The following is a 12,009-nucleotide window of genomic DNA, read 5'->3' as shown; positions in this document are numbered from 1 at the left end:
GCAGCCTGCTTTGCATGCAGAAACAAAGGCACAAACCTGGACCATTTCAGTCACCACACAAATGTCTATCAAAATTATAACTACAGAATGAAATGGGCACAAGCTGTGTTAATCTGGCTTTCAGTCATAGGTAATAAATACAGCTGCAAAACCTTCTATTTTCTGCCCACATGAATAATAAAAGCTTCTGTATTATACATACAATTTATCCAAGTCCTCCATACCTGCAGTGCATTTTACAAGGCTCACACTGAATTATTCTGGAAGAAAAACAACAAACCTAACCTAGAAAAGAAACAGTAAATATCTTTTGAATACAGGCTAATTTAAAAAATGAAAAAGAAATCTGAAAATTACAGGAAGACATTGAGGTCCAAACTCTGGAAAACCTTATCTTATATTAAACTAACTTAGTTGAATAAAAAAATTGCAGCAGGACATTTTTGTGTGCTTCTTTGAAAAATATAGGTGAGATAAAAATGAAAACAAAGCTACACTGCAGTATGCTTCAACACTCCTTTTTTTCAGCCTCCTATCAGTTTCTGGTATTCAGAGCTGAAGTAGGATTTGTTTCACTGGCTGAGAGCAGACATTCAGCAATATGCGTGTTCTCTCAAAACATACTTCTTCAGTTTTCATTGGCATTTTTGCTTCTCAGAGTTAGTGGTAAGTTATAAATATTGCAGATCTCTGAACAGAAAATTCTGCTTTTTTTTTTCAGAATTCAGCTTGTTGAATGTTGTTAAATTATTAAAAGGAAAAAAATCTTAAATCCAGTTCATAGACACGTGTAATTGGGCCATACATGACATTTTCAGTCATTGGAATCCCCAGCTACCAATGCCAATGGTGTAGGTATTTCAATAAAAATACAAGGGAAGCTTAAATAAGCTCTGAAAGGAGCGACAGCCTCCAGTTAAATGTTATATCTTAATAAAAATGTTTAGCATAATTTGAAAGCATGAAAATAGAAGTGGTATTTGGCATTAATTTTTTTTCTTTAATCTTTATTCTGCAAAGTATGTGCACAATATGCAGCCAAGTCTTCCTGCAGGAGATTTATAATTCATACTTCAGCTCTATAATAATAATACAGCTCAAATCTACTTTGGGTTATGACAAATAAGATTCCTGGGAGTTCAGCTTAACATTTCCTAGTAAGTGTGGTTGTTTTGGTGCAAGGCAGATGATTTGCAGACAGGGGAGCATGTCTGTAGCTTGTGGACTCAACTGATCTTTGGACTAAAGATCCCTATTAACACACATACCCAAAATGAAAATTCTTCAATGGAGGAAGATGTTGCAAAAGGCTTTGTGAGCTGTGATGGCAGTTTGTGGAAAGACAAGCCCCCCTTAGCCTGTGTCAAACTGCCTGTTCTAAAACTTGTGTTCACCCTAAAGAGCTTTAACATGTCCATGGTCCAGGGCCTTCAGTGGTTCTTAAGGACACGTTTCAGTCCATTACTCAGCCAGCAGGAAGAGCAGCAGAGCTCTTCAGTATTCCAAATAAACACTTCACTGCATACTTGTGAACGCTTAAATAAGCCTTGAAGAATATACTTCATGTCCCAGTCTGTGCTTGCTCTTGGCTTCACAGGACCAAGCTGGGCAAGGGAGCAGATTCCAGAGACAGGGATGCGGGATGGGGGGAAGGACAGCAGGATGCTGCCTCGGACAGGGGGCAGGCACAGCCCTCGCTGCCATACTCCCAAGGGGCACTACATGTTCGAGAGTCCTGCTGGAAGGCGTGGGAAGGAACTGAATCCCTGCTGGGGAGGGATCCTTCCTTCTCACAGGGAAGTAAGGATTCATCAAAACAGACTTAACAGCTGAGTTACAAAGCCAAAGACCTGCTAGAGCTAACAATGGCAAACTAATGGAGCTAACGGGAAGCAAAGACCTCGATCATTCAGCCAGAAATGGTCCCTCAGATGTTCTGATGCATTTTAAAAGAAAATCTAGCTAAGCAACCTAATGCAGAAGGAGATTTTCTTAGAATAGCAGTAGCAGAGGCCAATTTCAAAATTGTAAAAATGGAACTAACCATGTAAGTACCAAGTTTCCTTTCTGCTAACAATAGCTTCTACACAGGACATCTGGCACACAAAGTAGGTGACACTAATTTGATTGTGAGGTAAACATGTATAAGATAACAACTGAACCAACAGAAAATCATTCTACAGGATCCTGTGTGTGGTATTTTGACTGCATTCCAACCTGGATGTGAAAAAGGCTCCACTCACCTGCAGTTTCAGAAGCATTATTTGAACATGTACCCATTGAGCACTGACACAATGGTACATTTTTTACATTATTGGATTTTATTGCAAGCCATGTATGGGAGCCATTTATAGTCTCCATCACCACTGTGCAGCAACTGAGAAATGATGCTACAGGGTGTGTTTTATGCACCTTCCTTTCCACTGAATTTGTGACAGTTTTCTAAACTTCAGACCTCAAAAAAGCAGTGAAAGGCCTTTCAATCCAGCATGACCACACAATCGAGTCTGAATGCTAGCATGACTCAACACTATTCTTCCATCTTGCTGAGAGCCCCAGTGCAGAGCTGACGCTGTCGTTAGCAATTCTGTAATGGACATCAGGGCAAGAACAATCAGAAGCCAGGCTTACTTCAAAGACCAGAGTCTCATTAGTGGGTCCTGCCGCATAGAGACTCTCAGGATGGTTAAAGGAGCGTTGATAATCAAAAACTGTCCCGGCAAAAGGGAACTTCCCTGGCCAGTCGATTGTCCAGTCTCCTGTCAGGTAGTACTTGTTGGCCAGGCTGCGCACGGCCAGGTAGCTGGAGGAGACGTGCATCTCCTGGAGCTGGATGCTGCGGGCGCCGGCCGGCACCGTCACCACCGCGTAGTAGTCTGTGAGGAGAGAAGGGAGCAACGTGCCGGCAGCTGTCACACACACAGAGCTGGCTCATCTTTCTGAGCCAGTCTGAAATTATCACAGTTCAAAAGATACACAGCTGTTCCAACCCACCAAGTGACTCCATTTTCACCAGGAAAAGCCAGTTCTGATTTAAACCCCCCCCCCCCCCCACCCATGTAATCAGAGTAACTCTGAGGTATTTCAATTCCTGAAATTTTTCCTTGGGATTCAAGGCAAGAAAAAGCAAGTTCACCTTAGAAAAATGCAGAACACACTAATGGTGGCTCCACTGTAGTTTTCCCTGTAGTTTCCTACAGTAGTTGGAAGGTACTACTGCCAGCCACAAGGGCTTTGAGGGGAGATGCACTGGGATGCAGTCTCCACAAAGCCCTGGATACCAGAGGACCTCCCTGCTGCCAGCCAGGGCTGTATTACTATATCCTGGACAATTTCCTGGTCCATATTACTGCAATAAGGACATGTCTTGTGATCAACAGCAAACAGATCCTCAAAATATCCCTGTGGGTACAGAAATCTTATCTACATTTTATGCCTGAGAAAGTGCAGCACAGTGAGATTATTTCCCAAGAAGCCTGTGACAGTACACTAAGGAAAAGTCCACCTCCCAGTGCCTGGATCCTCCACTGAAACAGCTGGACAGCTTCCAGACAACTTAATTTGAAAATGGACATGGAAATACTGTCATGTTTGGCATTATGCTGTGTATTGCTTTTTATATGTTCTACAGTCCCATCCCAGTCAAAGCTGCTGACAACAATTTTTTCACTTGCCTGAATCCTAAAATCTCTTTTAAGAGGAAATTCACATGTAAACGGAAAATGTGGCTTAAGAAACAAGAGGATTGTTTAACTGACCAAGACTTATGCTCACAGATTTCTTGTTACCAAGAAACAGGAGAAACGTGAACTCTCCTCTCACTCTCCCTGTGATTTTCAGCTCACATCTGGACCCTCAGCCACTGCCTGAATGAGCAAGGAGTCATATATATTACATGGGGACACAGCAGAGCAGTGAGTTCATGATCATGAGGAACAGTTTTCCTTACCATTAGCTTTGTGCTGGATCAAGTATTGGCCTTTAAAGAACTTGCACGTTGAATTATCTCCTTTACAAACTCCACAAGCATCCAACACAGCTTTGGAACCAAGTCCATGATCACACCCTACTTGCTGCAACCAAAAGGCACAAGTGAAGGACTCAGACAAAAGGGAATATAAAGAAACAGCTGCATTTCCCCTAAAGGAGTCAATTGCCCACTTATAAAAAAAAGATAGACATTAGGATTGTAAGAAACTTAATTTTATCTTACTTCACATATTCCATCAATACAAATATCATAATTATTTGGAGAACACAGAGTTCCATCCTTCACTTTGCTGGACATTGCAAAGAAAAAGTCAAAGTCTTCAGCTGTGCAGTACAATTTACATCTGTCTTCCTCTGGGGAAAAAAATAAACAAACAAACAAACAAAGGACAAGGAAGCATTAGCAGACCTGCATGACAATGTTAAAGAGATAAAAAGCATCTTGGCTGTTGTTTCCTCCTGCATTCTAGAGGATAAGCTGCAAGGATGAATTGTGCATGGTGACAACGTAGGACACCAGAATGTAGCTAAATAGAAATATAGCTAAATAGAGGAGTTTATATCATGCTTTTTTAAAAGCATGTGTGGGTTTGCTTGTCCACACAAAGAATTAAGAATTCAAACCCAGTGTAAAAGCATGTGCATTGCCTTAGCTCTGCTGCTGCACCCTGCTTTCAGTTCCACTGCTTCACAGGCTCAAATTTCATTTTTATTAAGAGAAATGGGACACTGCAATAATTCTATTTGAAGTTTATTTAAAATTTGGGAAAGGGATAACATGGCACAAATGATCAGTTCAGCTGAAAGTTAGAACTGCAGCTAGACTTTCCCCTAACAAAAGAATTTTTCCTCCAACAAATCCCATCCATTGTCAAATTTCTCCTTAAACACGGGTGGTGTGTTATGCTTATAAAGAGCTGATTAATTCTGCATAGACAAAACCAGTCATGAAATTGTAAATATTAGCACAATTGCTGAAATGCACACTTTTAATACAAATTTAGGTGCAACAAATAAAACAGTTTTTAAGAACATGAAATTGGATTCAAAACAGGATCCTTTTATTTTTAAATCAGCAGCTGGATTTCCAGTAGTCTTTTCCACAGAGGCAAAGCATCTGTAGCAATTTTGAAAACCAGATCATGTTTTCAGGACTATAAATGTAGATCTTGGGGGAGCTTTTACAAAGCAGCTGACAGGAAGGATGGGCATTTCCAACTTCAGAGACACTTGGAGACATCTTGCTTTTGAAAATTATGCCCCTTGTCCCTAATTTTAAACTTCTGTTACTAAACACAGCCTCTCCCTTTAAAACCAAAGTAGGCTACCTTAATTTCTATGAAACAAGATGCATTTTTCACCCCATTTTACAACATCCACTGTTACATGCTGTGAAACCATATCAGTTCTTTCCTCTGTTCACACTGGTCTGTTGGGACATTTATAAATGTCCACAAAAACTTTTGAAGAAAATATAATCAGGCTACAAATGAAAGTTATATGTATGTGTGTATATATATAAATATATTTAATAATACACTTATTATCATCAGAAGCAATTTGTACAAGTCCTAAACAAAGCAGTTACAATGTGAGAAAATCCAGACACTTTTATTCAAGTAGTGCTTTCAAACTGGAGAAAATATTTGTTTTATCTGATAGAAGTGAATACTGATTCAAAATATTTGCAAAATTAAGACACATTAAGTAAAAATAAACTTGCTTGTTCAAAATAACAGAAATAGTCATTGAGACCTGAACTTGATAAAGATCTCTTAGTAAATGATGACTTTAAAAAATGTATGCCAGTACATTGTTTGCATTTCCACTTCTCATGGGACCATACCAGCAGAAAAGTCAAAAGGTTGATTTACTGTTACATTTTGAAATCTGAGAACATTCCAAAGGAAGGAAGATTCTGGTAGTGTTATTGTGGAAGCTTACATTTCCCATGCTGAAAATTCCATGGAAATTGTTTTGCTTGGGTTTCAGACTAAGCAATATGGAATATAAAATGAGAGAGAGAGGGGCGGCAACAGCCAGGGAGTCATGGTAAGGACAAGGACTCGAATTCCCAGCCCAAATCAATCCTGCATGTCTGTACAGGCAGGATCACACAGGAGGCTGAGTCCAGCCCTGCTAGAAAGCAAACACATCTCACACAGACCCAGTGAGCCTATGTTTGCTTACATGGGGTGATGTTTGCCCAGAGCACACGGATGAATTGGTGCTCAGAGCTCCCTGCCCCTGTCCCTCAGAGCAGGGCCACACTTACCTTCCACTTTGGTGTAGGGCTTCCACTTGTAGAACCAGCCCCGGAAGGGTTTGCTGTTGTACTCTGCACACTGCTGGGCTCGGAAGTCCAGGCTGTCTGCTGGGCACGGCTGCTTATTACAAAGCTGATAAACACGACTGGAGCCTTGGCAGAATTTCCCACCGTACTGTGGCCTTAAAAAAAAATAGAGAAAAAGATGATTTTGCAAAATCTTCCTTTTGTGTGACTGGCATGTTACATGTGTGTGAGAATATGTGAGAATACAGGGAACAGAAGAGGACGTACTGCCCTTGGAGATCAGTATTTATTATATGGACCATTAATTTTCATGGTTCCTAAAACCAAGCAAAGCAGTTGACATGAATTATCTACTTGGATCATTGCAGACTCAGCAAAGATGCAACCATCTAGAGGTGAGTCATGTTTGCACTAATTTAAATTTATAGGGCTATTTGGTATTGGCCGGGTTCAACCTTGTTATACAGCTATTTTTACTCTGCTGTAACCAAGGAATGAACATGTGCAAAGAATTACCTATCACAATTAGAGTTAATAAAGGATAACATAACACTGATCAAACAAAAAGAGAATGAATGATTACATTTGCTTGTTCATTTCTTTTGTAAATCATTTTGAAAAAATGTGCTTTTAAATAGTAAGAGGAAACAGGGACTATGCACATTTGTCCTGCTTTAAGAAAATGCCAGAATTCAGGGGTAATTTTAAACATGTCACATCCACTTCAGCAAACCTTACCTGGGTATTTCCCTTCATTTTGGCCAGAATGGAAGGAGCATATTCTATTACTTGGCTCATATCTCACGTTATCAGAATATTATTTTTTTAACTATTTGGTCTGTGCATGGACATTGTAAAACAATGTAAAATGCAAGAGTTGCTCTTTTTAACTTAGCAATTCACTGATGTCACTTGTGCAGTTTCACAATGCTCAGATACACATCTGCAAGCACTGAGCCAAGTCTTCAAAACAACAAATTCAAAGAACTCTTTGTTGTATTATACAATTCTTGCAAGAAGAGAAAAGAAATGTGCCAATGCTACACTTGCACTCATTTATATAACGATTTTTTAAAAATTAGGGAACCGACATACTTGAAGAACAAGCCATAAACTTTCAGTGGACAGCTTTGCCCCATATTACAGGCACATTAAGGAAAAAACCCAGAATCATGTAAAAGATACTTGATAATATATACAATAACAAAAATTTAAAATTCTAAGAGTATAGAATGTACAATTGAAACATACTGTTTGTTGAAATCCCTAAACACTCTGCTACAACTGTTCCCCACATCCAAGGATCCCATGCAGCTCCTGACTTGCTCATGCCTGGAGTAACATGGAGACAGCTCAGTGCAACATGGAGGAGAAAATCCAGGAGCTTCTTCTGTTTGCTTTGTTATAAATTTTAACTCCCGTATGTCTAACGCCCTAACCAAGCTGGGACTTCCCTTTTTTATGTTCTACTTACACAATATCTTTTTTTTCTCTTCCAGAATTCTGGGCTGCAAAACAGTCTTTCAGAGAAAGAGATGGAAACGCACCTGTTACTGTATTTAAAACCAGGTTAAAGCACCAGTGAAATGTGCTGTGGGAAAAAATCCACAACTTCCACTGACTTCTCCTGAGGTCACCTGCCAGCTACACTGATAGTAGGTTTAATCATGAAGGTCTTAAAGTCAGATTTTCTGTCCTAGTTGGTGGCAATTCAGCCTATGAAGGGCAGGGAGAATATGGAACATCACTGAAATCAAGGAGTGTTTATACTGACTTTGTGCAATTGGTGAGAGCTTTGAGTTAATGCAGCCAAACTGCTGGGTGCTGACTCAATTCCCTACAGACTTTCCTTACAGCTTCAGCACATGGAGGATTTTTGACCTCCTTCAACCCCAGAGAACAAATCTGCTTTAGTATAAGGAAAAGAAGCAACCTCCTTCCAAGAAAATGCCACCAAATAAGCAATATAATAGAATTATTTATGGCTAGATCGTGATTTCCAGCCGCACTCTTGCAGTCGAGGATGGGATAAAATTCCTCCAAACTAAGGGAGCTCTGAAAGAGGCATTCTGTTTCCCAGCTCCATTACAGCATTTTAATATTACAGTACATTCCCATTACTGAAACTGTTGGCTTGAGAGCCATGGAAACTTCTCCATCTTCATTTTTACCAACAAGATGTCAGTAGGAGTTAAGTAATTCACAGGAAACGAGATGGAGATCTACAAAAGCAAGTTTCTGTGAAAATGCTATTATCCACACTGAGAAAATCACACTTTTCTTGAGGATGTTTGTAGCACCAGTAGACTTTGGGTTGACTGGCTCCAGAAGCTGTTGGTGTATCCACACTTAGAGTGGAATGCCTTGCACAGAGGGTATTCTGATATTTCTGTAGTGGCACAGTACCCCCAAAACAGATACAGCCTAAAGCTTTCATCCCTCTGTGACGCCCCCCAGCACTGACATAATTAGGTTGACCTGCATAAAGCCTGGCTGAGGATAACTGGAAAAAGAAGAAATTTGGTAAGAAAGGCCAGCAAAAAAAAAGTCACCAAAGATGAATTTGGAAATGGTGTCTAACTGCAAAAAAAGGCAAATACTTCACTTAATTTAAGACTAAAATATCAAAATGCTACAAGAGTAGCTTTAATTAATTCTGCAGTACCCTTTTAAGGGTAGATTTCCTAAACCATGATATACTACAACACAACAGAGAGAATGAGAAATCCTGGAATTCATCTGATTGAGGGAAGTATTTTATGCAATACCAAATTAAGACTCTGAAATTCTCTACTCCTATTTTTCCCCTTTTTGTAATCATTTCATTTCATGTAAGAACACTCCTGCTCATCTTGTAGCCATATTATGATAGTATCACAAAGCTATTTTATTCTGCACAAATCTGAAAGGTCTACAAGGTCTTTCAGTCTTTGTTTTTTAGAAGTATTTTAAATGGCATCATTAATTTGCATCAGTTTACATCTCGCATTTTCTATAATCACTGTTACAGATGTTGCACACAAGATTAAGGAAAGTGTGTTCTAAAAGTTTTGATTCAGTCTTTTGACTGCATACATGCCTAAAACTCCATTCTGCTCTTGCTGAACAATGCACTATTGTGAAGTGTAGGATGCAGTCCCACAGATACGATTTAGGTATTAATTTAAATCTCTCAGGCATTCTTCAGGTTCTTTCCCAGCTCAACTATTAAATTATGCAATCAATTTCTATCTTGGAAAAGTACCTTAACTGTAAAGTGCTGTGGCGTATGAAAACCAGATCCATGAAATTACACTGTGACAATTTACAGGAACATAACGATTTCAGCAAATCTGCCCAGCTCTGTGGGCTACAGGTGATCCCCATGGGCATTTGTCAGTGTGAATTTATGCACAACTCCAGCAGTAATTCCAAAGCCATACCCAGAGCTGTCCGGGTGTGGTCACAAGGGCTGCCTGAAAATTGGCAAGAGGAAGGGAATTGCATTGGTTGGATATTATTTGCAAGAGGAGGATTTCACAAACATACACAGGTTAACAAGATTTGCACACACAGCTGCCTGATTCTGTGTTCTTCACTTGTCCTTAAGTTTCTGGTAAAGTGGGTCACCTTTAAAATCACCAGATATTGACACATTTCCCTCGGTGTTCATAAGAAGTCAATTACTTTGACTTCTTTTTAGAGGCCAGTCAGTTCTTCATAGATCCATACCCCTTGTTCTAATCTCTTAGAAATGTTATTCTTTGCAATTTTCAAAATTTTGCTATCCAAAATCATCTATCAAGCTTCTGAACAAAACAAACATTAGCTCCTACACAAATCTAGATTAGGAAAGTGAAATAAATACGTAAAATAACATACATATATGTACCAAAACAGATAAACATCTGAAATGTGTTTCAGGAATTCAGAAAGAAAGGAATCATTATTGTGAGTCTCTGTGTATTTATAGAGGTGAACCCTGAACAGGGACTAGTTTTGAAATCATTCTGTGCGGTGTAACATTGAAAATGGATGATATTATTTTTCTCATGATTCCACATTCATACAAAATGCTGTGATGGCAAATACAGCTACCTGGACATGTGTGCGCTGTTGTGTGGCTTATTTATATTCCTGTCATTCAATCACTGTAACTCTGAGAGAGAATTATACCATCTTTTCTTTGCACTAACTGGATTACCACTAATACAATGGAATTAAATCTAGTGTAAACATGATCCAGCTCTGGTATCAAGTACGACTTGGTTACATCAAATCTTATTTTATTAGAACAGGCAGATCATCTGAAGGAAAGTTCTAAGTGCTACAGCAGCTGACACACTTCATGTTAAAGAGCTTCTACTTGAAGAAATCTTTTTCAATTACACCAAAATCACATCAGTGAACCAAATTGAACCATTTCCACTACTGGACAGTCTCCTGTCACACAGGGAGAGTAAGGGGGAGCTTATGCATAAATACAAACAGTGTGCACCCAATACAAATTTAGCGAGGAAAACAAGAACTAAAGTGGAAAGACCAAAATATATAATGGCCTCTGAGACCCCGCACTCTTTTGCTAAGCAGTTTAACAAAGGAAACTATCCAAGTAATTTTATTTATGAAAATGAACTGAGAAACAACAGAAAAGGTTGAGAAAATGCTCTGCTACGGATCTGCAAAAGTTGGCTTGACTGAGGGTAATAAAGGCTATTTTAACTAACTCACATTCTCCTATAACATAGTATATGAAGCGTGGATATTATTACTGCAGCACTGTATAGTAGATGAGAGGCTTCTTTACAGCCTCATATAAACTGTGTCATATTTTCTCTGTTTTTTATTACTGCAGTTTAAATGCTGCTTTTATTATGTGCAATGAGGAATACGTGTCTATGCCTGCTGGATTTGTGTATGAAATAAAACAGGGAAATCCTTTTTTTTCTCTTAAGTTGCAGTGAGTTGAGTACTTGGGAAAGATGCTGGTCAGGTAACACTTCAACTCTACTTTGAAAAACTTATTATAATGAATAGTATTTGCAGAGATAAGGTATTAATTAGAAGCAAATACCAAAAATGTTTCATGAGTTAGCACTCAATTCTAGAGTTCAGCAACTTTACTTTGACTCATGAAATATAAAAGAATGCAAAGAACATGACAGACATGCAAAAACATCTGTCTTTATCATCCTGGATAAACAGGATCTCAGTAAAAGTCTTAATAGCTTTTAAGATCTTTTTCTCCTGCTCTTATGGCTGTTAAGTGTAAAAATGTCTTGTATGGTGCTTCCTTACTTCTGCAGGTATTTGATAAACTGTAGCATCCCAAAATAAAAGGAGCAAGCTGGGCTGAAGATGTTGTGGTACTCCAGCAGTCTGCAGACAGCCACTGCTTTCTGGGGTCAGGACATAGCTCTGTCTTCCACCCACTGACCGCTCATACTGGACATGGAAGAAAATCTTACAAATGTTTCCACACACATTATTTCCCTGCAGAAATGGACTATGCTAATTTTATGTGCCAGTAACATAAATAGTATAAAAATAATACCTTTCCAATATGTCTTACTTTGGATTATTGCAGTGTCTTTCTTGATAGGTGACCCCCCCTCCACAGGTGCGAGTGCACTCTGACCACTCGGACCAGGCTGACCACTGGCCATTGACAGGCTTGGGCCCGTGGTCACCGTATCGGACACACTGTCCTCTGCGACACCACTGCAAAACAATGCCACAAAACAGAG

At 39.3% G+C, this 12,009-nt stretch overlaps 1 protein-coding gene across 4 annotated transcripts in view; it reads right to left on the bottom strand.

Moving 5' to 3' along the window:
- The window catches only part of ADAMTS18 (ADAM metallopeptidase with thrombospondin type 1 motif 18), a 77,165-nt gene that overhangs the window by 23,761 nt on the left and 41,395 nt on the right, over positions 1–12,009 (bottom strand). For 3 of the 4 annotated variants that reach the window (XM_032121784.1, XM_032121785.1, XM_032121787.1), the window contains 5 exons: positions 11,835–11,983; positions 6,266–6,438; positions 4,214–4,344; positions 3,950–4,073; positions 2,632–2,876 (listed from right to left, as the gene is read on the bottom strand). In XM_032121784.1, the coding sequence (XP_031977675.1) occupies positions 2,632–2,876; positions 3,950–4,073; positions 4,214–4,344; positions 6,266–6,438; positions 11,835–11,983 (822 nt within the window). The remainder of the gene's footprint in view (positions 1–2,631; positions 2,877–3,949; positions 4,074–4,213; positions 4,345–6,265; positions 6,439–11,834; positions 11,984–12,009) is intronic. The other variant, XM_032121786.1, reaches the window with a different exon arrangement.

Source organism: Corvus moneduloides, chromosome 12 (assembly GCF_009650955.1).
Source record: "Corvus moneduloides isolate bCorMon1 chromosome 12, bCorMon1.pri, whole genome shotgun sequence".
In the NCBI taxonomy this organism is placed as follows: domain Eukaryota; kingdom Metazoa; phylum Chordata; class Aves; order Passeriformes; family Corvidae; genus Corvus; species Corvus moneduloides.
This window is presented reverse-complemented; position numbering and strand designations above follow the sequence as displayed.